General features: G+C 39.5%; 2 protein-coding genes across 2 annotated transcripts; both read right to left on the bottom strand.

The window, feature by feature from the left end:
• Positions 1-16,843: 16,843 nt before the first annotated feature.
• On the bottom strand, positions 16,844-18,293 carry LOC146675443 (uncharacterized). Its single transcript, XM_085401162.1, has 2 exons — positions 18,195-18,293; positions 16,844-17,768 (listed from the first exon to the last, which is right to left on the bottom strand). Exons 1-2 carry the CDS (start codon positions 18,291-18,293, stop codon positions 16,962-16,964), a joined length of 906 nt encoding a protein of 301 aa, XP_085257288.1. The 3' UTR covers positions 16,844-16,961.
• On the bottom strand, positions 17,621-26,963 carry LOC146675442 (uncharacterized). The gene is made up of 7 exons (XM_085401161.1): positions 26,917-26,963; positions 25,705-25,718; positions 25,486-25,604; positions 23,430-25,269; positions 18,403-18,471; positions 18,019-18,302; positions 17,621-17,916 (listed from the first exon to the last, which is right to left on the bottom strand). Exons 1-4 carry the CDS (start codon positions 26,961-26,963, stop codon positions 24,463-24,465), a joined length of 987 nt encoding a protein of 328 aa, XP_085257287.1. The 3' UTR covers positions 17,621-17,916; positions 18,019-18,302; positions 18,403-18,471; positions 23,430-24,462.
• Between the last annotated feature and the right edge of the window lie 520 nt (positions 26,964-27,483).

Below are 27,483 nucleotides of genomic sequence, written 5' to 3'. Positions count from 1 at the left end.
TGTAAGCTAACGCTCAGGCTCTGAAACTGTGAATATTATTCCTAATTCTTTTTAGCCTGTGCATCCAAGGTCACCATCTGCTGTCCCTTTTTCAGTAACAACAAAAAGCCAGTGAATAGGAGAAATGAAAGAAAGACCAGTTCACGTTCAAGACCTCAGTGATGGCTCCTGGAGAAAGCTGCCGCTCAGTGCAGAAAGTAAACACAGACTTTATCTATGAGGTTATAAAGTCCAAGGCCCACATACTCATGCCTTCCCTCTACTCAACAGCAAACAACAGCCCTGCGGTTGTGATTGTTGTTCCGTCTTGCTATTGACACACAATTACCTCGTGATCTTCCTCAGACAGGAGCCGCGCAACCTGTAAATTATGCTTCTGTGCTGCTTGTGAGTTGGTTAAGTAAACAGCCCCTCTTAAATATAGAAAGTGTGAATTGATTTATGGCCTTCTCTGTAACATTTGCTGATATTTTTGGGATCTTTCTTAGTCATGTGATCTCTTACTGTATATCTGGATTCATGGGGGTAGTCCTACAGGTAAAGCCCCTTAAATGTCACCTTTTCCCCATCATGCATTCATTAAGGACAGCTAAGCATAAATCATTTCAAGATGCGCAGTAGCGTGAATGTTAAAGTTGAGCACTAGCTAGAGGTGATATCAACTGATGGGTCGAGTCGGTTCCAGTGAACTGATGTTTGCTCACGGATGTTTGCAGGTTTAGCAGAGCACTGACACGTTTAGTAACAAAGACGTCTTCATTTTTAAAAAAAATCAATATTAACGGATATATAGGTGACTAAACTGGCGAGGCTTAACCTGATTAACGTCTCCTTAGACAGATATAAGACGGTAAAGTCTTTTACTAAGGCTCGAGGGTATTTAACAGTAGGTGGTCTCTTTCAGGTGCTCATGGTTGGGCTTAAATGGCTGAACTCTAAACGATCCAGAGAGGCAATTTGAAACGGTTTGGATGGTACAAATCCCCATGACTCAGTGGTCAAATCTCTCCCACTCACAGCTTCACAGTACTGTGAAAAAGACTTTGCATTCTGACAGTTTCCTGCCAGCCAGCTGAGGACATTGACAAAATTTATATTAATATATATATATATATATATATATATATATATATATATATATATATATATATATATATATATATATATATATATATATATATATATATATATATATATATATATATATATATATATAAATAAATAAATAAATTATATAGGGGGGTTAATGTGGATATTTATAAATGGCCATCTTTTTACACACTGGATTAAAACTATTTCATTCTCAAGATGGTCAGGGACACAGTCCACGTTAGGATGATGGATTGATTGCTTCATATGAACAAAGCATTTTCTAGGTTTTCACTGGAGTATTTAAGATGTATGGGTGCTTCACATGAGACAGATCAATGTTACGTTCCCGTTCACCAAGTTGGCCAAATCTGCACGAAACTGATTTTTCTGCAAGCCCTAGTACTTTGTCTGTGTTACTGAAAAGCCTTGAGAAATGTGCCTGTTAGAGCTCGATTTCCTTTTCCTTATGTACATTGCAGCAAAATCTTACACTTAAATTGCAGCCGAATGTCCCCTTGGGGCACCCATACTGAATTTTTATGTGCATAAAACTGCTAGATGGAGAGGAAATGTTTGTAAGTACCTTAAGGTAGCAGACAAGCTCAACCACCTCTCTGCCTTTGTATCTATTTGCTATTTTTGTAATTGGATTCATTTCCATGTCTATTGTGTGTTTTATTACAACCTAGGCGATGTGATAACACAACTGTTGCATTGCCCTGGCAGTCATTTTTACATCTCTCTCAAAACTCTCTGCTCCTGCGAGTTAGAGGTTTTGCAGTCCTTGGGCTTTGAAAATTCATTCTTGTTGCATTTTTGTGAAATCTCGCACTGGGCTGGGCCTAATCAACTGTTTTTATTGTGCACAAGAGGATTATTTCTGTATACAGTTATGTGAAAATGTTTTTATTTCTCTTGACTATTAAAATGGGTTTTAACCTGTGGAGAAAAACAAAGGAAAAAAAGCTCAAAAAGACATAAGACCAAATAAAATGTAACACTCGTGATGTGTTTGTGGTGTTTTTCATGTCAAAGGACAGACAAAGAGAACTTGATGAGAGAAAAACATGATTGTTGTTCAGACATCCAGGTGAAATCGTGGACGATGTTTGAACTTGAGTGATTTTTCTTGTGCAATTATATTTGGTGTTCTTTCTCTTCACTGCCTGGATGCCATTTAGGAGTGTTTGAACCTTTCTTTCCTCTAGCTCTTTGTGAACAAAGAAGAATAGTAAAAAACCTGGTGACAGGCGCGCACACTTATAATCTTAAATGATCAGTAATGGTGTGTGATGGCAACCAGATCTGTAGTGTCACATTTAAATCACGTGGTTAGCCAGAAGGACGAGGTTCAAGGCAGAAACAGAAAATACCAAAATAATTTTCTAGTGAATCTTTTCTTCTTTGCGCCACCTTTCATTGCTATACTTTACTTCCAATGAGTTTTCAGTTTTTAACAGTAGCTCTCCTGGCTTTCTGGAGATTTTAAATAAATTAATTTTATATTTAGGCTTTAAAAAAATATTTACTAGTAACCTGTCACCAAAACACATAATTTGTTACCATTTTTGTTGACTCTAAAAACAAATGCTACAAAGGAAACAGTCTGACAGGCATAAAACTGTATTTTTGTGCAGACAAGTTGACTTCGAAAGATTTGAGGCAAAAAAGTTGAGGAAACCCAACTTTTTTGGGGGCCAAAAAAGAAGTTAAAGGCTTAAAACCTCCAGCAGATGATTGCTATCGAAAAGCCAAGTCTTTAAGAAAGAAAATCTAGAAAAGATGTGACACAGGACCTCAGACACGGATCCGTTTATCCATCCACTGTTTGCCAAAACTTCATTAGAAATGGTCTTGGCAGAAAGGCGACTGTCAAAAAGCTATTCTTGAGGAATGGCTAAGGTATCCCAAATGACTCAGCAACTGCACTGAAAATCACTGGCAACAGATATTATGGAGTGATTAATTGTCAATATGGACAAAGGAAGTACAACAGCAAGTGTGTGCAGCCATCTGTAAAACGTTGGAGGCTCTGCTATGGTTTGGGGGTTGCATTTTTCAGCCATGGTGTTGATGATCTCGCAGAAAATTCTGGAATTATGAATGCAGGAAAGTGCAGGAAGATTTCGATCCGTGATGCAGACCATATGGAAAGCATCTGATCATCAGCAGCTTCATATTTCAGCATGGCAATAATCTCAAATACACAGTCAATTCAGTAAAAACACGCCTGGATCAGGAAACAAACATCCAAATACACACATTGACCTCATTAGAACTGTACTGTACTGTTTTTGCCATATACACTGTATTTCTTTTACACATTCCAGTAAATCCCTGCACCTATTTCCTATTTTCCTGGCAACAAGACTTTTGGACAGCAGCCATCAGGAGCTGGCACAGTGTGGTCATAATAAGCCAGACATGGTCAGGAACAATACTCAGGTAGGCTGTATGTAAATAATCCTCACTTGGAAAATAACCCCCATGTCATTACACAACCACCACCAGCCTCAACTGTTGATAGAAAGCACGACCTTATCATCCAGATCAGATATCGAGACTCTTCAGACCAAGAAATGTTTTTCCAGTCTTCTAATGTTCGATTTTTGGTAACCCCGTGGAAATTTATAGTTTCGGTAACCTGTACAATTTGAAAGGAATGGCACCTGTTGTGGTCTCTCTGGTACTATAGTCAATCTAGTTCAAGGTTCAACATGTTGTGCATTCTGGGATGTTCTTCTACATACTTTGGTTGAAACAGGTGTGTATTTGATTTAATGTTCCTTAGCTATGTGCTTGAAGCAGTAGTACACTGCTGTAACATCCAGCATCACCAACATATTTTCACCCAGAGGATTGCTGCTCACTGGATATTTTTGAGTTTTTGGAAATTCTCTGTAAATCCCAGAGTTGGCAGTGCAAGAAAACCTGGCACTAGCAACCATGCTCTGTTTGAATTATAACCTACAAACCTTATCACATCAAGTTATGGCCATATGATTGGCTGATTAGATACTAGTATTAATAAGCATTTGAACAGGTGTACGTAACAAATTAGCCACTGAGTTAATACCCACTAATTAGTGTTATGTAATCTAATAAAATATTACTATTTCAACCACGAACACTGAAAAACACTTCTTGGATACAGTGAACCACACAGCAAGTACGACTATTTGTAAGGCACTTTAGTAAAATACACCGAAAGGCACCAACAGCACAAACGTGAAGGAGAGGTCAAATTCCACGCTGTCAATTAGCAGAGTTGAGGCTACAGCTGTCCGTGTTAGGATACATGCCAGTCAAAGCAGACGTGACCCCATACTTTATCCAGGTATCCAGGCTGTAAATGTGCTTTTTAATGCTGTAAAGTTGGGTGCTTTAACGTGGAAGACTGCCATGGACAGCTGTACGGACAACACGGACTCAACTCTGCTACCAGACGGCGTGGAATTTAAACTCTCCATTGTGTTTTTGTTGTCGGTGCCCTTTGGTGTCATAGCATTCATTGTTGAGGTTCAATACCACCTATGCTCTGACTGTCACCTAGATAGTTACTAAGTTACATGAAGTTAAGTTGCTTTACATTTAAAAATATTACTGTCAGAGCATCACTAAAGTCAAACAGGTTCATCCCCTGTGGACAATGAATCTCTGCATGAACTTTGGTTCCACATAGTTGCAGATATATTTCACTGAGGAATAAAGTTGTGGACAAACCTGGTAAAATCTTTCAGGTTAGAAAATGTCCATTCTTGGGTTTGGGCAAAATAATGCCAATCCTGGCCCAGAAACAGAAGGAAATATTCTGGTTTTACAAAGTCACAATAGGGTGAGGACAGCACAGGTTAGTGTGTGTATATGTTTTCCTAAACAACACAAATTTTGGGCTAATCATGCACTTTTTTCTGCCTTTTATAGCATGTGATGTGCCATGTGACATAAAGACAAAATGGATATGCATAATGAGAGTGTTTCTGATGTTTTTGACCTCAAGTAAAACTATTTTTAGAACTCTATGGCCTCTAATCTAATCTTTTTTTATTGGTTATGATGGTGAAGGTCAAGCCTAATACGGGTCTAGCGAAGCTATTCATCATTTTGTCAGGGGATGTTCATGGACTCAGGGACTCTTAATAGTATTTGCAAAGCTGCAGGTGTGTTTATGTGCACAGACTGCAGCAAGTCTTTGTCAGATATACGTCCTTGTTTGTGTTAAAATGTCAGGAATTGAAAAGGGCTGTGAGGAGATTATAACCAATTCAACATAGCAGCAAGTGTACACTGCCAACTTCAAATATCAGATGTCTCCTGAGAGAGGTCATCATCTCCAATATGAATCTGTTTGAAGAGAGCGGGAGGAGCGGCATTGGGTGGTTGACAGGTTGGGTGGATGGACATGGTGAGATGGGCCGCCCTTTATGACGACTCTCTCACTTCTCATCAAGACTGTCAGTCAACTGAAAAACAGAGAGAATGTAGAATCAGCATCAGCGAGGACATGACAGAGAAACTCTGCAATGGCTGACCCTCCTCTATCCCGGCGCAAGTCTCCAAGGCTCTTGTTGCCATGGACACTGTGAGTGAGAGTTTGTAAAGTGCATTGGTGTGGCTCTGCTATCCCTTTCCACTTCTTTATACACACACGCACACACACACACACACACACACACGTATATGTATACACAAATAAAACATAATGGAACATTTAATAAAAACATGCAGTAATGTATTCTGTATTTTTTCCGGCCTCTTTGCAAAGCAGAGCTGTGCTTCCAAACAATTTCATATTTACAGCAGACACTGAGCAGCATAATCATCAAGACTTAATTCATTCATTTATTGCTTAATATGTCCAATATTGATTTGCCTCTTAACCCCAGTCAGGTTTCTGCTCTCCATCATCTCTCAAGGGAAACATCGACTTTTTCATCAGCTAAATAATATCTAAAAATATTGGCTGACAGACGGGCGGATGACAGATGCACTTACGATAGGATAAAATAATAAATGTTGTTTATGCATTAACCATCATTAACCCTAATTCTAACCCATGTTTTGTGAGTCACATGCCGCAGGTTGCTGACCTCTGACCTTACCTATGCATGTCAGCCAACTGATCTGAATCCAGGACCTTCTTGCTATGAGGTGCCAGTGTTAACCACTGCATCATTTTAATTATCATAGTCTAAAATTTCAAATACAATTTATTCTTCAATTCAGTTCAGGTCAGTTCAGTTTAATTTTATTTATATAACAGAAACCACAACAGCAGTTGTTTCAAAGCACTTTATATTGTAAGATCGAGAGCCTAATAGGAGAATTGTACAGAGAAAACAGAGAAACCTCCAATAATCAGATGACCCCCCCATGATCAAGCACTTTGGTGACTGTGGGAAGAAAAAACTCCCTCTTAACAGGAAGAAATCTCCAGCAGAACCAAGCTCAGGGAGGCACAGTCATCTGCTGCGACTGTTTGGATGTGAGGGGAGAAAAACAATACAAAGACAAGCTGTGGAAGTGAGCCAGAGATGAATAATAGCCAAATTAAAAGCAGAGTGGTGTATCAACACATAGTGAGCGAAAAAAGGTGCGTGAAATAGAGCGTCCAACAGCCTAGACTTATTGGAGCATAATTAAGGGAGGATTCAAGGTCACACTCAACGGTTATATAGAAAGTTGCATCTGAGCAAACAACAAAGACTTTTGGAACAATATTCAGCACCACGTTTGGTGAAACCCAAACACAGCATCCGTGCAAACATCTCATACCAGCTGTCTAGCACGGTCGTGGACCGATGATGTCTTGGACTTATTTTGGATCCACAGGACCCGAACACATCACAGTCAGGCATGAAGTCCTCTGTCCAAAGTATTCTAGAGTCAAGTGTGAGTCCATCTAAGCAGGACTGAATAGAGTCCTAAAGAAACTTTCTTTTTCATATCACTTCTTGTTTTGTTGCCCCCGTGTGGTCAAAAATGTAATAATGCAGCTCTATTTTTTCTGCCTCCTATTAACCATTCAAACTCTTCATAAAAAAGAAATAAACAAAATATTCTAATATGAATTATACATGAAACAGTCACGTGCCTGTGTCAGCTCCTCTGTATGTTCAGTATAAAACTGTTAACTTTCTGTTTTTCTCTTTAGAGCTCCAAGCATCCCTTTCAGCATCATCCAGATGCCAGCCCCAGCTGGGTGTCAGATGTTGTAATTTTTCAATTCTGTAATCAAATCAGTCTCCCACTATTCAGGGTCTCCTATTTCCCCAAAAGAAAATGTCTTATCAGCGTTAATGAACAGTGGGAATGAACTTCTCTCTGTCTCTCTCTGCTCAGCTGTCTTTGAAGTGAAACTATTCGGTCTGGCAGTGAAGCAAAATAAAATAAAAAGAAACAAACCCTGATGTTTCCACAAGAGCCGATTGAACGTGATTCTGCTGCTTGAAGGAGTGAAGATGAGTGTTTCAGATGTTCATTACTCCATGAAGCTGGAGAGATGATAATTATTTTGTGCACTTTTATCTCTCTCCATCAGAGCACTGTCAGCTCGATAACTATTCATTATCTGTCGCAAATCGATTAGACACGAGGCAAACAAAAGAGGAATGGTTACATTTAGCCCGGGGTTGTGCTAAATCATTCCACCCATAGCAAATGAAGAAAACTTTTATTAATATCAGTACATTTATGCAGCTATAAAAATGTTGATGATACATTGAATGCTCGTATCTCTGAATTAATATCTTCTGACCTTCATCTTCACCAAGATGTGTAAAGAACAGATGGACGGTTGTAGCTATGGCAATAGGACATTTTTTAAATGAAAGCAGCTACTTGATGTCAAGCAAATCCAGTCATTACGTAGTAATACTATTTAGAAATGAGCTGAAGGCCATCTTGTCTATTAAATGTACCGAGAGAGTAAACGTGCTCTCAACAGAAAGGAGATTTCTGCACAGACTTCAATGAAGTCACACGAACAAACAGGAAATTCAGCAGCATGTCGTTCGCAATTGCAGTCTCGCAATATTCTGCACGTACAAACATCTGCTGTCACAGAGTCCACAGAGAGACAGTCATTGAACAAAAGTGCTCCTGGATTTATCCCAGCGAACACTGCCATGAGCCAAAGCTGAACATTTGGCAAAGAAAAATGACGTTGTTATCAGAGTAAGAAGAAACTATGGATTTCTGTCCAAACTCATTCAGGCAGAGAAGTGTGAGGCGGGGGGGAGAATGAAGGTTTGGAGCTGTTTTGAAACTGAGCAACCAATGACCAAAATAAAGCGGTAAATCCTGAAGGAACATCGGAAGATAAGAAAAATAAAGCAAGTTGTGAGGAGAGACGTGCCATGGCCTCTGCCCTAGGACCCCCAAATCCACTCATTCAATTGAAGAACAATTTTATTTATATAGCGCCAAATCCCAACAACAGTTGCCTCAAGTCCCTTTATATTGTACCCTATTGTACCCTACAATAATAAAGAGAAAGCCCCATAAATCAGATGACCCTCTTTGAGTGAGCACGTGGCAAAAGTGGGAAGGAAAAACTCCCTTCAAGCAAGAAGAAATCTCAAGCAGCACCAGGCTCTCATCCAGTGACCTGTCCTGCATTTATGTGCCTCTTGGACGGGTCTATTCTCTGAGGCTTGAAGTTGTTCCTCTGACTGTGTCTTGTTTGTGTGCTTTTAATATAAAAACAGCATGGATGTGACTAAGATGATGTATTTTATTTTATCGCTCACTGTTTTTGCAATATTTCATTTCATATTACTTCTCCTGACCTGTTTTAAGGATTACAGGTGACACAGAAAGTACCAAAAACTGTAGTTCCTCTTGCAGCCACTGGAGGCTGACTCCAGAAGTTAGTCAATCCCTATAAGATGTCTATCTTTACAGAAATGAAACTCGTGTTTTACAACCTATCTGTGGATATTTTCTCACTTCAAAACAACATGAGAGGGCTGATTTCAAAATAAATATTATTCATCCATCTGGATATAGCTCTGCAAAAAAAGTGTCCCAGTAGAGTAGAAGAGGGCTGTATAAGAAGCACTCCATTTACTGTTTGGCATGTTTTAAATTGAATTTTGTACCCAAACAACATGGATTCATGGCACATAAAAGTCTCTCTGTGTTGCCAACAATAAATGAAATTTGTGTTTAAGTTTTATTCCCTATTATTTTTATTACTCGGTTAATCAGCACCTGTATAGCAAGTAGGTGCATCTGATATTCCTGTGTTGCTGCTGTTCCTGCACCATCATAATGATAATAACATCACAACTGACCAGTCTTTGTTTATGTAAAAATGTCTTCTGGAACATATGGTAAGGATGTGTTTTTGTTATTAATTTATTATTAATTTACACAGGTTTTACACAAGATTTGCTGTTAACCAAATTTAGGTGACTCTTGTATTTTTATATTATCGTAGGATATTTACCTCATAATGTAAAGTGCCTTTAGGTGGCTGTTGTTGTGTTGTGATTTGGGGATATATAAATAAAACTGTAGTAATAGTTTTTAATAGCATTAGCTAAATTAGCTAAATTCTTGCCTAATGCTCAGATGCTTTGATCGGGCAGTTGGTATGTTGATCCTGGACCAGCAGTGGTTTGACATTGTTAGGAACAACACCTACACCAGCTGACATCAGTTCTGCTGGACCCAGGCCCTGGGACTAATAGAACAAGAGCTTCATCTGGTTTCGCTTCACAGCTTTCCAGCCTACCAGCCATTGGAGGTCCTGCTGCCTGGTGTTGTAGCAACCTCCATACCTGGTCCAGCCTCACCACTGGCAGAGCTGTGGACTGGCACTTCAGGAACCCCTACACCATCATCTAAGAGGGCAGATTTTCTCTTCATAGAAAATCCTCCAGTGAATCCTTGTCAATACCGTCATTGTTATGTGACATTAGTGTAACAGTGTATAAAAGTCATAAGAACAACAGGTCTACTTTAAACACAAAGTAAAGAGGCAGCACGGCAGCAAAAGACTATTTGTTTAAAGTAAACTTTAGATGTAGACATGAAAGTTGGTGCAAAGAATCAGGGGACTGTCCGCAGCCAGTGTGCCAAATTTCACAACATTTTACTATCTGGTCCTAGGGGCTGCAGTAAGCCCAAACAGCAGAAGGAGGAGGAAGAAGATGAATAAAGATGATAAAGGGTAGAAGCTCTCTGGGTACCGACTCAACTACGCTGCTTGGCCTCCAATTCCCACAGCCCCCGCTGCTGTGTCATGACCTAAAATGAGCCCTGAATGCAAAACGTCCCTGAAGTGTCAGTGAACAGAAAACTGTCCTTTCATGCTTGGACCTGATATTTAAAGCTTCACCTTTTATTTTTCAAGCTAAGGCTCTCTGTGCTCATACAGTTTCCTCAGTAAAGTGTTTCCAGCAGGAATGCAGGTAATTTTCATAAGGTCACAAACTCACAAATGTAGGCGGTGTTAATCCAATCAGCCAGCTCATGTTAAATACAAAAACATTTGAAAAGGTTCTAATCAGGTTCACAAATGTTTTTTTATGGCTGCTGAGGCTGAGCTGCTTTTTCCTGAATTGAAAATGGCAAAATTAACATTTGCGTCATCATTTTGGATCCAACTGAGGAGTTTCCTTGGGTAAGAAAACTGATGATGACGGTGATGGTGCTGAATGAGCCATTTGAGCATTAAGAGTGATTCTTTCCCGTATCCTAGGGCTAAGCAGTCAGCTAGCCAAAGTGTGTGTATGTGTATTTTTGAACTGTCAGCATTATCTTATGTGCTATTACCTTTTTATCTCTGATGTGTATCTCATAAAATCTGTAGGATCGACACATAATCCCCAGTGAAATTTGAAAACTAAAACCACTGGCTCTGTGTGTGAGCGTTATTTTGAAAAAGAACAACCCCTAAGCAATGTGTAGGAGAGCTATACCTAAAAACATAGTGTCTATTGTTTCTCCAGCCTGTGCGCTCCAGCAGCCAAATCATGCAAAGTTCTACTGAGGGTAGTGGGTAAGCCAGAAGAGTGGAAAAACAGTAGCATAATAAGATTGGCTTAGAGCAAATTCATGCTGGAACAATGCTGCAATAATGGAAAACCGAGACATATCAAGATGAGGATAACACAGACCAAATTTAGCCCCTATTAGCTAATAGATTAATGTGGCTGCCTATTATGCTGTATAGATCTCTGCTAATGCTAATACAAATGTCATATCTCTTAAACCAAACAGACTGAGCTGAGCCCTGAATGTAAAAAGATAAATCCCCTCCCTAATGCATTTACCAGGCCAAGGATCCACTCAGTCATGTTTGTGCTGATCTGGCCACCAGAGGGCAATGTGTAAGCGCTGCTACTCCAGCACATGATTGCATGAGACTTCTAATCTATTCTGTGTTCTCACAGTCTGCCATTTTGCCACCGTGGTTTCCCCATCTTAACACTGCCGGGAATTTTATATCAACAGTGCATCAGGTCAGAGGCTGAGCATGTGTTTCCCTTTTTTCTCTCTCATCAGGAGCCCTTTTGACGAGCTACTTTCAGAAATAACTCTCCACAGTTGTGGCTGACTAATGATGTTTATAGGGAGAGAAGGGCCCTCCCACTGCACAGAACTGCACATGTAACTGAAGAGAGCTGATTGACAGATTGAGATCATGGAAATTACAGACAAAAGGTATTTATGGAAATGTATTCAGAGTTCAAATATTACTCAGTCTTGAGTCCATGAGTTATTATCAAAGACAGAAAAACGTCAGCGTGAAAAAAAGCCATCATATTTGCATGAGCACTGTGAAAGCAAACACATATTAGAATATGAGGATCACTTCAGACATCCTTGAGGTGACGATGTTTGCTGCAGTGGCTTCTTTCCGATCACTAATTCATTTTGCAATTCGTCTCAACATGCCGCACCTGTCTCTGTGCCAAATTGGCCGCTGTTCTTGGTTGTTTTTGACAGGCCTACATTGTTACATTGAAAAAAAAAAGCAGCAAATCAACCGTCCTCTCACTTGATTTCACAACTAACCCGCTTGAACAGGAGCATGTCCGAGATAGGTCTGTGAAGTGCACGCCAGCAGTGCGCAAACAATTACACAGAACAACGGTGGCACAAAACCTGCCTGTTTTGTGGCACCCGATAAGAGAGCCCTGAATAAATGTGCCTGCATGCATGAAAGACTTGTGAGGGAGAGGTGGTTTGCAGGATAAATATTGCGGTTGGCCTTCGTGCATGTGTACAGAACAATTACATGCTTCATTGTTGTGACAAAAATGGGCCGAAACAGTTGCTATTTGCTACTAAATTAGCTTGAGAAGTCCCCAACAGCGGGGGGCAGAAATCTCATTGGATACTGTATGCCAGCAAGTACGCTTTTCCTGGAGGCTGCTGGCTTTTAGTTGCATAGTAACGCTATAGGATGACACATCAAAATGCCCAGACACACTGGAAACTGGCTTTGGTCTAATTGCTGCACTTTTGGGTGATTTACTTGCCTTCAGCCCCTTCAGAAACTACAGCAGAACAATTAGAAAGACAAGGAACTGTGATGACTCATAAGTTATCTCTGCTGTAGCTGATGATGAAAATGTTGGCTGTCTATAAATCAAACGGTCATTTAATCGCTCCTAACTTTTTGTTTTTCTAAGAAATGAATCTTCATACTTTTATTTTTATTAGAAATAATAACAGAGTCATTAGGGCAGGGACACAATTAAACAGGCTTTTCCTAATCATGGACGTGAGCCCAGAGCAATCAGCAGGTGCACTCAGAGAAAACACAATATTCACACTCGATGTTAGGTGGGTCAATCATCAGCCCGACTCCAGTGTAAAATCAGCAGATGAACTGTGATCAAGTGTGAAATATGAGTAAGAGCATGACAAATACTGGATTTTTGAGGGTGATACCAACATTGATTTTTTTTCAACAGTAAAAAACACCCATAACGTTGGATGGAAAAAATATTTTAAGTTTATGTTGTTTAAGTTATTTACTCGAGGCTTGTGCTTTATATGCACTTGGTTGTTACAAATTATTATCATTTCATTCATTTTTACGAAGGCCATAACCAGGGCTTAGAAATTAGTGAGCAATTTTAATGAAGCGTGACTGAAATATTCAATTCAGTTTTATTCATATAGCATCAAATCACAACAACAGCTGTGTTTTATATTGTAAGGTAAAGACTTTTTATCCCAATACTTTAAACATTTACATCATGACTCAACCAGTCTGGAATTTTCAAGTTCAATACATTATAATTAATGAAGGAAACTGATAACAGATTTATTTACAGTTAAAAACACGAGGCACTCTGAGAGAGAAAAGCTCTGCCAAAGAGGCTCACGCTCCGGATAGTGTTTCCTTTTAAGGGAATCATATTTTGTATATACTGATTTTGTTCTCTTTGTTTGCAGTGTAGTAAAAATAGCACATTTTGACAGATTATAATGGGATATTTATAATCCACAGTTTTAATGATAAAAGGGAGTTTATGAAAATTCAACCTTATTTGACCCTGAAAAGAAAAGTTGTGAGGTGTGCTATTCAAAATATCTGTATATGGAATGCTTAACCTCTCCCATTGAATTTTAGCACGGTAAAGACACAGCGTAAGATTTAGACCAGCACATTTCCAAGTTAGATAATTTTATTGGAAACTGTAACAAACAAACAAATAAAATCGACATAATGATCAACAAGAAAACTTCACAAACTAGAAAAAACACACAAATTCAGATTAAGGTAAAAACTGTAGATTGCTTTCACTATACAATGCTTAAATATTCACAAATGTGAATGTACTGCATGGCAGTACAGTTAATTTATATCTGCCAGCTGTGCTGTTGGCCAGAAGGGTCCAGGTAGAAACTGTGCTACTGCTGAGTGATAGATATAATGAAGCAGAACATGCAGGAGGTTAGTGCCACAGGAGAGGATGCAAATGATCCACTGTGAAGAAGAATGGCCCAGGGAAAATAATAAAAAGCTACAGTATTTACTTATATAAATATACTCTATGGAAGTTGGTTTTTCTCTGTATGTATGATTGGAGGTTCTACCTTACAATATACTGTTGTTGTAATTTGGTGCTGTATAAATAAAATTGAATTGACTTGAAGTAGAATTTTCTGGCATCTCTCCTTTACTTTTAGTAGTTTTTTAATGAAAACTTTTTTCCTTTTACTCCTTGCATTTTTAAAATCTGTACTTTCCACTTTCTACATTTCCAAACCAGCCTTTGGTTTAACATTTGAGGGGAGTTATTATTTCATGTCACTGAGAGCCTAGAGGAGCGACCATAAAGAGAGTGACTTTTTTAAAGTGGCAGGTAATTTCAAATGCATCATTTCTATCAGCTCAACAAACATCAGCAAACACACAAACTATGTGTGTGCAGTCACACAAACACAGTGCTAGCTAAAGGTCCAGCTGCTGTATTTCGCAGGGAGAGAAAAGAAAGTGAGCTAACTTCACTCAGAGATGGAGAAAGATAAGAAGGACAGGACAGGAGAGGAGAGGAAGAAGAAAGGTTAGATTTAAAGGTAAGTGGGATTTCATAACCTGGAAATTTAAAGCTCACATGTAGGTCCTCATGTTTTTAAATGTGTCCAACTGTATAGGGTATAATATAAAGACAGCATAAACATTATACTGTCAGTGTAGAAGATGGAAATCAGCCAGGATAACTCATGAAACATCTTGTTGAATTCACTTGTTTAATCCACAAAGAGCCGTGAACCTCAGAGGAGCAGCATCAGTCGATCAGCTGATCACAGCCTGTGCATTAAGAAAATCCACTTTTCATTTGCTGATTAAATGGCAAAGTCACCATTTACAATGTGATCAACAGAGAATAGAGATATTTTGTTTTCGTTCTTTTTCATTGCTCATGTCCTACTTAACTGACTCAGACTGAGTACATTTATTAGAATTAATATTTACACTTAAACAAAGTTTGTATTCCTATCCACTAATATAATTTATTATTGCACTAATATAGCACCAGGTTCAATTAGTTTAACATAAGAATACGTGGTAGAACTGTTCTTCTAGCAGTTACTTTATTACTGTAAGTACATTACAGAGCCTGTACTTTTTTACATTTACTTGACTAAAGAAGTTGAATCAGTACTTTAACTTTTACTGGAGTATTTTTAACAGTTTTATCTGTACTTCTACTTAAGTCCAGACATGCTGTACTTTGACCAACTCTACCTCTGTCTCTATATTTGATCATTAGTCTGCAGAGGAACTAGATTTTTTATACAATGATAAATTTACACCTGTACTCTGCAAACTGCAACAGAGCACATATCTTTTATGCCACTTTAGATCTGCTGTGTTTAGAGTGCAACATATGATTTTCTAGTCATATTATGTTCCATACTTGATGTTTTTGGAGACTTTTATGTTGTTAGGCAGGATAATGGCATCACATTGAAATTTAGGTGTTAAAAATACACAGTGATTGATATTCATGTAAAAGAAAAAGAAAAACATTTAAATGAGAGGCCACTAAATAAAGTTTTTTTAGTAACTCTCAGCAGTTCATTGGACATGAAATAGTTGGTAGACATGTTATTATTAAGTTTATGAGAAACTTCACGATTAAGGCTAAAGGAAATACTTTTATTCAAATACAATTTCTTGTCATAATGGATGCAAAAATAAATTAATAAGATCTATTTATGGTTTATTGTTTGAAGCCGAGCATCTACTAAGCCATGCCGACACCGGCCACCACCCAACCCACCTGAGGCTTTCCACCTCAGTCGTCTCCCTCTTCTGTGTCCTGAAGGTTCCCACCTTCTCCGCCGTCGTCAGTCTCTGGAACTGAAGCCTCATGAACTGATTTGTTTCAGCTGATGGCCACGTGGTCGGCCTCCTGAACTATTTTTTTGGACTGTTTTTTCTTTTCTTCTGAGTTCTCCTTCCTGGAGCTCCAGCACCCACCCACCCAGGTTGGGTGGAAATGTTCTCATTTTAAGAGCTTGATTGTGAAAGATTAAACTGCTGATGTCCACAGATGTTTAAAGATAAGCTATAAATAAATAATAATTATGCATACTTTATTGAATTCCTCTCTGCACTTAACGCATTCACTCAGTGAAGCAGTCTACCTATCTAATCTAACACTCAGGGAGCAGTGTGCAGGGACAGTACCTTTCTCAGGGCTAGCTCATCTGTTCAGTGGAGTTGAACCCCTGATCTTCAAATCATGGGGCCACCACTCTACCTACTGAGCTATCCCTGCCCGAACTTCAAACTTACATACATTTTTAAAAATCTAAAAAGCCATTTTTGTCATATATTCTTTTATGAGTTTTTTTTTCTTTTTTAAATGTTCAATCAGTATAGCTCTACTCCTAAATGGACCTTTGAGGATTTGAGCATTTGGCAAAAATAAGAGTTCCTCTTAATTGTAAAACACAAATCTGAGGATGTTGGAAGACATTTGAGGTTCTGATCAGCTTTGTGGCATGTAGATGGTCCTTTTATTAAAGTCCTGAAGAAAACTCATAAACACTGAGGTCCTGCTATGTGCCAACGTGTATCTGGACCCTTACAAAACAAAGATGTGAAGCAATATTAATATTTATTGGGATTTTTTTTTAATTTCCAGGTTTCAGTTACTGTTGTTGATATGTTAAGAGTAAGAATAAGTTCAGATTCTCTTAAAAATAATAACACTAATATGTTAACAATTGTTGGACTTGTGGAGGTATTTTGAGAACCCTAAGAGACTCTTATAAACATCTGAAGGAAAATATTCTTTAATCATCGATGCAGACTAATCAGAAATGTTGATTAGTGATTTTATTGTATTTTGGAGAGTTAGAACAAACAGGTGGGATTCTCAAAGTCAGTCAGTTTCTTGGGGTCTGAAGCAACAACAGCACAGAGCTCTGAATTTTTGGAAGAAGCCGTTTCTTTTCTTCTTTTTCTCCTTTATTTGAATGTTGTCAGACTTCTCTGAATTATTAGTAATAGAGACAACTGGCTCAGACATGGATAGACTTACAGAAGGGAGTTCCTCACTGGGAAGATCATCAGACAGAATTTTGGAAGCAGGTTCTTCAGTACGAAGAACATCAGCCATTTGTGAACTTTCAAACGGAGGTTCTTTAGTAGGAAGAACATGTGACTTCGGCAGACCTTCAGAATGAGGTTTCTTAGTTGGAAGAACATCAGGCACTACTGGACTTTCACAAGTGGGCTGGAAGATCTGGCATATGCTCTTCTTTGCTACATCAGCAATTGTTCTGAGCAGCTCTGGTGCAAAGTTTGCAATTTTGTTCAGCAGAATCTGTTCTGGATATTTCTCTCTGACTTCAGACAGGATACTTTGCACCATGCCACCTCTGATGGACCTTGAGAAGATGTCCTGGTTTTCCATTGTTGGGAGAGATTTGGACACTCGATCCAAAGTGGCCTTTGTCACACTGGTGGAGAGGATGCTCAATCTCTGGGAGGCCATGTTCAGTAGGGAGTGAGGAGGAAGCTCCCAGAAGCCATGCAGGACACGGGGAACCACCTCTATCACCACATCTGGAGCAGTGAGCAGTTTGGAGGTTTGTGCGTCCTGCTGCCTCTCTTTAAGGAGGTCAATGTACTGCCTGACATTGCTGAGGAGCTTAGGTGTTCTGCAGAATAAAGTTATAAGAATGATCTTTTACACCTATTTAAAGAATCACAGAAATATTGAAACACTGTAGCTGGACTGTTAATTCAGGAGGTATGGCCTCTGGAAATCCCAGCAGCATCCAGGCTTGAAACTTGATGTCCCTCATTTTATGTATTATGTTCACTGCCCACACCTGAAACAGAAAGCACGTTTACATTGCAGTTTTGTTGAAAGGTTATGTGATCATCATGGAAAAAAAAAGATCTCCAAGTGACTAAAAGTTTTCTAGTCTTACCAGTTTCAGAAGAGGTTTGGCTTCTGTTTCTTCCAAATCCTCCAATTCAAACTCCCAAAGTGTTCAAAAGAAAACAAAAGAGAAGTTTTCTCTCAGATATTTACACTTCAGCACAAACAGTTTCAGGTGTGAGGTGGATGGTCTGTAGGTGTCACAGTAACTCACTGCACGCTGACTGTCTCTTTGCTCCTCTCCACCAAAAGATCTCCCATACCTTCTGCAGTGAGGCTCGATGGTATTTGGTTTTCCTTCTGAAGTCTGAGGAACTCCATCATCATTGAAATCTAAAAATAAAAGGAGACATTTAATCAGCACCACTCTCAAGTCCTCAGAAATCACCTGATATTTTATCTCAGTTTTGGTTTGGATGGGTCTGGGTCTTACCTGAGCCCTGTAACCAGGAGGATACTAGCAGATCTCCACAGTATCATATATGGGTATGTTGAACAACACCTATCAAAAAAAAAAAAGAGATTACTCATTGTTACTTAAATTGATTCTCAGGTTGTCACCTTTTAAAACGGCATCAAATTCTTCAAACTGTTGAAATGCAGTAAAAACAAAGTGTCACATATGCTGATGGGTTTGTAGTAGTGCTGTCAGTGTTAATCTCGTTAAAATGACGTTAATGCCATAACCGCATTAACGCGCCAAATCTCCGTCAGCAAGTTAATGTGCGTGGGGCTGCACGTCGTTAACGTATTAATAAGCTAACCACGTTAATATGGTATCTAACCAACCTGGTTAGATACCATATTTTCTAAGATTTTCAGGGCCGAGTACAATAACCTCAGTTTTATCTGAATTTAGAAGCAGAAAATCAGAGGCCATCCAGGTCTTTATGTCTTTATGACATTCCTGCAGTTTAACTGATTGGTGTGTGTGAATTGACTGCAATCTAATGACATCTAATGGTGAGATTTTATACACCGTAACTTTAATGATACTTGAAAATAGGCTTCAGCCTCAGCCTGTTCAGTCAGCACACAGTCTGTGTAATATGTCTATAAAAATGAATATAAGTTTTCCTCCCTTTTCCAATCAGAACTTCCAAATAGAGTTTTTGACGTTTGGCACCACTAAGCTGTGGGATGTTTTTTCTTCTTCTTCTACAATATATATCTTACACACTGTACTACACTGTAATTACTGCATTTCTATAAAAATACTCTAAACCTTCTTCAAAAACTTTAAAGTCTATTTGGGCAATTTGAACACGAAAACCATTAAGTGAGGTATAAAAGTATAGATCCAATGTTCACATCAGGGCCCATGGGGTCAGGAGTAAATCAGACTTAGTCACTGTCTGTGGCAAAAAAAATCAATATACCACCATAACTAACAAATATTTCCATAATTAAAACACCTCCTGTTGTGTGAAGACTGCTGTAAGACATCTGTAGGCATGTTTGATGTACTCACTGCAGCTGTTACTAGAAATAGTCGGACAGAAATGGCAGTAAGACATTTTAAAAGGGCCTAATGACTAAAATACGCGCACTGGCCACTGTATTAGGCACACTTGCTCAACTGCTCATTAACACAAATATCTATCAGCCACTTACATGGCTGGAGAAGAGCATGTAGGCATGCAGACGCGGTCATGATGACCCATCAAAGTTCAAACTGAGCATCAGAATGGTGGGAAGAAAAGATGATTTAAGGGACTTTGAACGTAGCGTGGTAGCAGGTGCGAAATGGGCTGATCTGAGTATTTCAGAAAATGCTGATCTACGGGGATTTTCCCACACAACCATCGCTGGAGGTAAAGGAAAATAGAAGAATTAGCAAGACTATTCCAAACACTCTGTTCTAAGTATAGTCTTTTTACCGGACTGAGTGCAGTATAAGAAAATACAGATTTTCAGCCTGGTTACCTCACTTACCTTTTCACGTTTTACCTTTTTATGCCTTAACCTGCATAATTTGTGTCTACTACATTAATGTATTTGTGACTTAAATGTTCAGTTTCTTCCTTTCTGTACCGACCTCTTGTGGTAAGATGTAATCATGTCACCACTGTGCTGTCTTACTTGTCGGTTACTGCGTTTATGTGGCACTGGATGTCTATAAGACAGCAACAGTAAGGTATTTTTTTTTAATTTTTCAGTGCCCTCTCTCTAGAGGTGAGAAGTAACCAAGTACAAATACTTTGTTATTGTACTTAAGTAAAAATTTTCAGGTGTCTGTAATTTACTTGAGTAGTTTTTTTTTGTTTTTTTTTTTTAAATGAAAACTTCTTCCTTTTACACCCTACGTTTTTAAAACAACTATCGGTACTTTCTACATTTTCAAACCAGGCTCGTTACTTTTGATTTAACATTTGAGGGGAGTTATTATTTCAAGTCACTGCGAGCCTAGAGGAGCCTAACCTCTATCAGCTCAACAAACATCAGGGCCCTATTTCAGGAAGCCGGTTTAGTGCAAACTCTGAGTAAGTATACCCTGAGTTAACGAAAACTCTGGGTTTTCGGTTTCCCAAAGCGAGTTTAGATTAATTCTGAGTGAGTTACTATGACGACACACTCCGTGAAGCTAACCTGCCCCCTAGCAGGTTTACTTCAACTAACCCTGACTTTCTCCGCCTCTTTGTCAGAAACCTGACTGTAGGAAGTGTCAGACATGGCGTGCTCCTTCCTTGAAGAGCCAGTAGATGTTGAAGCCCAAATTCTCCGCAGAGCTCTCCGCCGGGAGAGAGTGATTAGAGCGCGTTTGGACATTTTATCATTTCCTGATGATTTTCTGTGTGAACGTTACCGTTTTTCAGCACAATCTATAATTTATTTGAATAACATCCTCAGGCCTAATATTGCTCATGTGACACATCGCGGACATTCTCTCAGTTCTGTACATATTATTTGTATCGCACTTCGGTTTTTTGCAAACGGGAGCTTTCTGTATAATATTGGTGACGCTGAGCACGTTTCCAAGGCTACCGTCTGTCGGGCAGTCAGGAATGTTACAGTTGCACTGAAACGTCTCCTGTACTCGTTTGTGGTGTTCCCCGGTCATAGACCCACAAGATTCATCAAAGAGGGATGCCACAAAATTGCAGGTATCAGGATGAACAAAACTTAATTCATGATGTGGTGATACTTGAACTACTACTTAAATTTTACATTTATTCTCACGGTTCCCAGGCGTGATTGGCTGTATAGATGGCACTCACATTCCAATCATTGCTCCTTCAGTAAATGAAGGAGACTATGTGAACAGGAAGTCTTTCCACAGCATTAATGTGCAGGTACATAGTTCCCTGTAGCATTTCAAACTAACAAATTATTTCATTATTAGTAATGGATGCTAATTTGTGTTCTCTGCACTGTGAAGATCATATGTGATGCTGCCAACATTATCACAAATGTGGAAGCCAAGTGGCCAGGCTCTGTGAGTGGTGGTGGTGGAGGACCCCCACCTGTTTTTCGGGCCTCCGCTTTTTTTCTAGTGGCCATAACGGGTCACATTTGAGCATACAGAGTAAGCAAATATGTACTTGTAATGCTCAGATAATTTCAATAAGTGCTTACAGAGGGGAAATTAATGTAGCCTCTAACTGCAATTGATTTACATCGGACAAACAGACCAAGCACTATGGCTCATAATACAATTACACCTTACCTGTTTGGACTATATTTTTATATTTATATTTTATATTTCATTTTTACTTGCTGCCAGGAACGTTTGGGGCCTGTTGGGTTGCACCTGCGCTCACATCACATCACAAAATAAAATGTATGAAATAAAAAATAAAATAATATATAATAAAATAACGTGTTAAATGGGTGGAAATCCCTAGATCAATGTTTAACTTAACACTCACGCATTGACTCTGTCGGCTATGTTTTGCCATGCATGCTCCCTTTCTTTTGCAGCTGAGGCTGTGTTACTTTTTTTCTGCAAAATTTGCATGTTATCGGCATATGCTGCCATCAGGATTTCGGCCTCAAGCGCTGTAAAATACATTGACCGCGCCTTCTTTCCCTCCGTCTCCATGGTGACTCTCTTAATCTGTGCTCCACTAATCAGGGCTTTATGTATCCTCGTGCGCGCGCTTAACTTGGGGTTAAAGCAACTCCGCGTTGACTGAACTAATTGTTATCAGCCTTTCTGAAACCGAATATTCCGAGTTGGACAGTTCGGGGTTACTCAACCCTGAGTATCGTTTTTCACGCTGAGTTTTCTAAACCGGCTTCCTGAAATAGGGCCCAGGAAACACACAAACTGTTTGTGTGCAGTCAGAAGAACACAGTGTGTCACTAAGTAAAGGTGCAGCTGCTGTATTTCACAGAGAGAGAAAAGAAAGTGAGCTAACTTCACTCAGAGATGGAGAAAGATAAGAAGGACAGGACAGGAGAGGTTAGATTTAAAGGTAAGTGGGATTTCATAACCTGGAAATTTAAAGCTCACATGTAGGTCCTCATGTTTTTAAATGTGACATCATTATTTTGCATTATTATGCTTAGATTCATTCATTGAATTCCACCTTCATACCAACTGTATAGGGCAGTGGTTCGCAAACTTTTCACAATGAGTACCACCTCATAGAATATATGGCTCTTGAAGTACCTTATGACCAACATTAAAGTACAGTAGTATAGGCCTATTTAACACCACATACAGTTTACACGAGACAATTTTATTTCTTGTGTGAATGTTATTTATATTAACTCTCATGAACAGGATGTGACAAGTGATAATAATAACAACAACTGTATTGCATTAAAACATTCACAGCAGGTGGGATATCCAATCTTTAAGTGACCTGATGAAACCTGCTTCCGGGTCCAAGCTACTCTGCATTTATTAAGGCTGTTGTGTTTTTAACATGTTTTAATGCTTTGTATCTTTTATGTAATCTTGTTCAGATTACATAGAAAAAGATCGGTTTTTATCATCACTGTTCATTTTAAAGCTCATTTTTTTAATTTTTACGATGTAACTGCAGCCCAGCCCATGCAGCAGTATATTAATGACTAACCTTATATTGCAGTTAATCTCCTGACTGAAGTTTGGTCCGCTAACAACATCCTACCATACGGTTTCATTTGTCCCTAACGTCCGGGAACCCTCACATTAACTTTTATCAAGTGGAAAAAAGTTAGCGTTCATCCTCCAGTTTCACATTTTATATTATGCTAACCATAGCTGTATAGCTAGCCACAACGCAGCACATCGTTATATACCAGCTAGCCCAACTTCAGCAACCCTGCAAACGCCACTGCTGTTTAGTTTTCTGTCTCCATTTATGTCTGAAGTGATAGCAGGGCTGTGTGTTTTAATTTTTGCTGTGGCGGTTAAGCTGTCGGACTTTTGGCTTCACGACCCTCCTTCCTGGTTTGTGCACGTGGAAGCTCAGTTTGCTCTTTGTGGCGTTTCAGCCGACGACAGGAAATAGCTGCGGCGCTACTCACTCTGACGCAGAGCGGGCCGAGCAACTCCTCTCTCTCTCGGGCCTGGGTGATGGTAAAGATCTCATGGAGAGCACGCTATCCTTGCTAGGAACGAACGACGGCGGATTTCTCTTCACTCACGTCTTCCTCCGGCAGGTGCCGGTGCGAGCTGGCCTCGCCAACTCCCCGCTGCTGGCCGCAAAGGATTACCGCTCACTCGCAGAAGAAGCGGATCGCATTCTCCTGGCTACCAGAACCTTCGGCATCCAGGCAATAGTTTTCGATTAACCGACGGCATCTCCCGCAACCCCACCGATTATTCCAGGGGCCTCCGACTCATCGATGGTGGCAGGGATCGTGGCACGGTGGAAAAGGGCTGTGTTTTTAACCAATTGGTATTGGTTTTTACTATCAGCGTGACAGCGGTGTACCGCCTTTGCAGTGTTAAGGACCAGGGAACCGAGCCCGCCAGCGCTCTGCAGTGGCCGCGACCGTTGGCGATGAGGACTTAGGCTCGGGGAGACATTTTCTGGGTGACTCCTGCTCCCAGAAGAGCCCCGGGAACTTTCGTGTCGTCTTTGTATACCTCCACAATGGTATATTATTTAATCTTAAAAAAAGGAGATTTCCCGCGTACCACCAGAGAGAGCCAAAGTACCGCCAGTGGTACGCACCACAGTTTTTATTTATTATTTCTCTATTTATTTTTTTTAACACTGAGGTCCTGCTATGTGCCAACGTGTATCTGGACCCTTAAAAACAAAGATGTAAAGCAATGTTAATAATTGTTGGGAACTTTTTTAATTTCCAGGTTTCATTTACTGTTGTTGATATGTTAAGAGTAAGAATAAGTTCAGATTCTCTTAAAAATAATAACAATAACAAAATGTTAACAATTGTTGGACTTGTGGAGGTATTTTGAGAACCCTAAGAGACTCTTATAAACATCTGAAGGAAAATATTCTTTAATCATCGATGCAGACTAATCAGAAATGTTGATTAGTGATTTTATTGTATTTTGGAGAGTTAGAACAAACAGGTGGGATTCTCAAAGTCAGTCAGTTTCTTGGGGTCTGAAGCAACAACAGCACAGAGCTCTGAATTTTTGGAAGAAGCCGTTTCTTTTCTTCTTTTTCTCCTTTATTTGAATGTTGTCAGACTTCTCTGAATTATTAGTAATAGAGACAACTGGCTCAGACATGGATAGACTTACAGAAGGGAGTTCCTCACTGGGAAGATCATCAGACAGAATTTTGGAAGCAGGTTCTTCAGTACGAAGAACATCAGCCATTTGTGAACTTTCAAACGGAGGTTCTTTAGTAGGAAGAACATGTGACTTCGGCAGACCTTCAGAATGAGGTTTCTTAGTTGGAAGAACATCAGGCACTACTGGACTTTCACAAGTGGGCTGGAAGATCTGGCATATGCTCTTCTTTGCTACATCAGCAATTGTTCTGAGCAGCTCTGGTGCAAAGTTTGCAATTTTGTTCAGCAGAATCTGTTCTGGATATTTCTCTCTGACTTCAGACAGGATACTTTGCACCATGCCACCTCTGATGGACCTTGAGAAGATGTCCTGGTTTTCCATTGTTGGGAGAGATTTGGACACTCGATCCAAAGTGGCCTTTGTCACACTGGTGGAGAGGATGCTCAATCTCTGGGAGGCCATGTTCAGTAGGGAGTGAGGAGGAAGCTCCCAGAAGCCATGCAGGACACGGGGAACCACCTCTATCACCACATCTGGAGCAGTGAGCAGTTTGGAGGTTTGTGCGTCCTGCTGCCTCTCTTTAAGGAGGTCAATGTACTGCCTGACATTGCTGAGGAGCTTAGGTGTTCTGCAGAATAAAGTTATAAGAATGATCTTTTACACCTATTTAAAGAATCACAGAAATATTGAAACACTATAGCTGGACTGTTAATGATTGTACGGCAGATGTGATCACTGAAATTTAGGAGGTATGGCCTCTGGAAATCCCAGCAGCATCCGGGCTTGAAACTTGATGTCCCTGGCTTGGTTTTCCTTCTGAAGCAGTTTCAGGTGTGAGGTGGATGGTCTGTAGGTGTCACAGTAACTCACTGCACGCTGACTGTCTCTTTGCTCCTCTCCACCAAAAGATCTCCCATATGTTCTGCAGTGAGGCTCGATGGTATTTGGTTTTCCTTCTGAAGTCTGAGGAACTCCATCATCATTGAAATCTAAAAATAAAAGGAGACATTTAATCAGCACCACTCTCAAGTCCTCAGAAATCACCTGATATTTTATCTCAGTTTTGGTTTGGATGGGTCTGGGTCTTACCTGAGCCCTGTAACCTGGTAGATATCAACAGATCTCCACAGCCGTGTTATATATGGGTCTGTTTATTCTTTTAAAGTGGCAGGTAATTTCAAATGCACCATTTTTAGGAGCTTAACAAACATCAGCAAATACACAAACTGTTTGTGTGCAGTTTGTCTCACAGTTGCTAGCTAAAGGTCCAGCTGCTGTATTTCACAGGGAGAGAAAAGGAAGTGAGCTAACTTCACTCAGAGATGGAGAAAGATAAGACAGGACAGGAGAGAAGAGAGGTTAGATTTAACAGTAAGGACTGCTCAGTGGGATTTCATAAACTGGAAATTTAAAGCTCGCATGCAAGTCCTCATGTTTTTAAATGTGACATCATTATTTTGCATATCATACAAAACAAACTATGGCCGACTGTGTTATTTGAAGGTTGCATAAACTGGTTAATTTGCTGTACTGTGATGATATTGTATGGTTATACTGTCAGTGTAGAGGATAGAAATCAGCCAGGATAATTCATGAAACATCTGCTTACATCTTGTAGAATTGTGTAAATCTAGAGCAGCAGGTCAGCTGATCACAGCCTGTACATTATCTACTGGAGCTCTCAATAGCAATTATTGTGAGTTATGTTTCTTTTGCCCACACCGAGTTTTCTGCTGAATCTCACTTTAACCCCTGACCGTTCTAATTTTATTGCTAAGAAGCAAAGTCACCCTCTACATGTAGGCAACAGAAACTTAAAAAAAACCTTCTTTTTGTTCAGATTCAAGGTAACCTAACTTTTTTTTACAATTATACTCCGCTTGAATCTGAACAAAAAGAAGGAAAATTACCAACTTTTTCTTCTTTTTGTTCAGATTCAAGCTGAGGACAATTGTCGAAAAGGTTAGGATGCAAACTTTAGTGTATCTACCCATATAATTTATCATTATGTTAATATAGCACAAGGTTCAGTTAGCTTTGAAGAAAATTTAAAACATCCTCCTTAGAGTTTTTTACTTTCGTACTTTAAGTACTTTTCAGAGCCTGTTCTTTATTACTTTTACTTGAGTAAAGAAGTTAAATCAGTACTTTTACTGGAATATTTTTAACAGTAGTATTTGTACTTCTACTTAGGTACAGAATGTCTGTACTTTTGCCAACTCTGGTCTTGTCTCCTGTTAGAATGTATTTTTATCTTTAAGGCTATATACCTCGTAATTAGCATCAATTAGCAACTCTTACTGTCTTAACTCCATAGGCCTGACCGGAGGATAAGAGGTGGTTACCATGGTAATAGGAGTGTTGCCTGCAAAAGGGTCAAGGGTCAAGGAGATATCCAGAGAGAAGAAACGTGATCTGATAAACACCTAAGGCCAACGACTCATGTTAACATTCAAAGTGTTTGCTGCCTGGGTGTGGTCCTCTTTGAGCGGGCAAAGAGACATGGCAGCCATTTTTAACTTGAACCTTGAACTGCTCATTAAATTTAAGAAAATTCACTTTGAGCATATTTGTCTTCTCTCTCAAAAATGAACCCAACACTCCCTCCCCTCAACCCTTAACCGATCACTGCAGATGATTCTCCCTGAGCCTGGTTCTAGCAGATGTTTCTTCCTGTTGAAGGGGAGTTTGTCCTTCCAGATGTTGCCAAGTGTTTGCTCATATGTGTCCTCTGAATGTTGGGCTTTTCTCTGTATTATTGTAGAGTCTTTATCTTACAGTATTCAACAACTCAATGTGACTGTTGTAATTTGGTACTGTATAAATAAAACTGTATTCAGTCTAACTGAATCAACAGGTGGAGATTTC

The sequence above is a fragment of the Rhamphochromis longiceps genome, linkage group LG3 (assembly GCF_057381845.1).
Source record: "Rhamphochromis longiceps isolate RC_006_pf linkage group LG3, R_longiceps_female_GT1.1, whole genome shotgun sequence".
Taxonomy (NCBI): domain Eukaryota; kingdom Metazoa; phylum Chordata; class Actinopteri; order Cichliformes; family Cichlidae; genus Rhamphochromis; species Rhamphochromis longiceps.
This window is presented reverse-complemented; position numbering and strand designations above follow the sequence as displayed.

Bases quoted from the DNA above. Each gene is read 5' to 3' on its own strand.
- LOC146675443 (XM_085401162.1), bottom strand. From the start codon at position 18,293: ATGATGGAGTTCCTCAGACTTCAGAAGGAAAACCAAATACCATCGAGC. The intron at 17,769-18,194 runs GTCAGCGTGCAG...TAGGTGTAAAAG, and splicing joins TGGAGAGGAGCAAAGAGACA to ATCATTCTTATAACTTTATT.
- LOC146675442 (XM_085401161.1), bottom strand. From the start codon at position 26,963: ATGGTAACCACCTCTTATCCTCCGGTCAGGCCTATGGAGTTAAGACA. The intron at 25,270-25,485 runs GTGAGTTACTGT...TAGGTGTAAAAG, and splicing joins AAAGAGACAGTCAGCGTGCA to ATCATTCTTATAACTTTATT.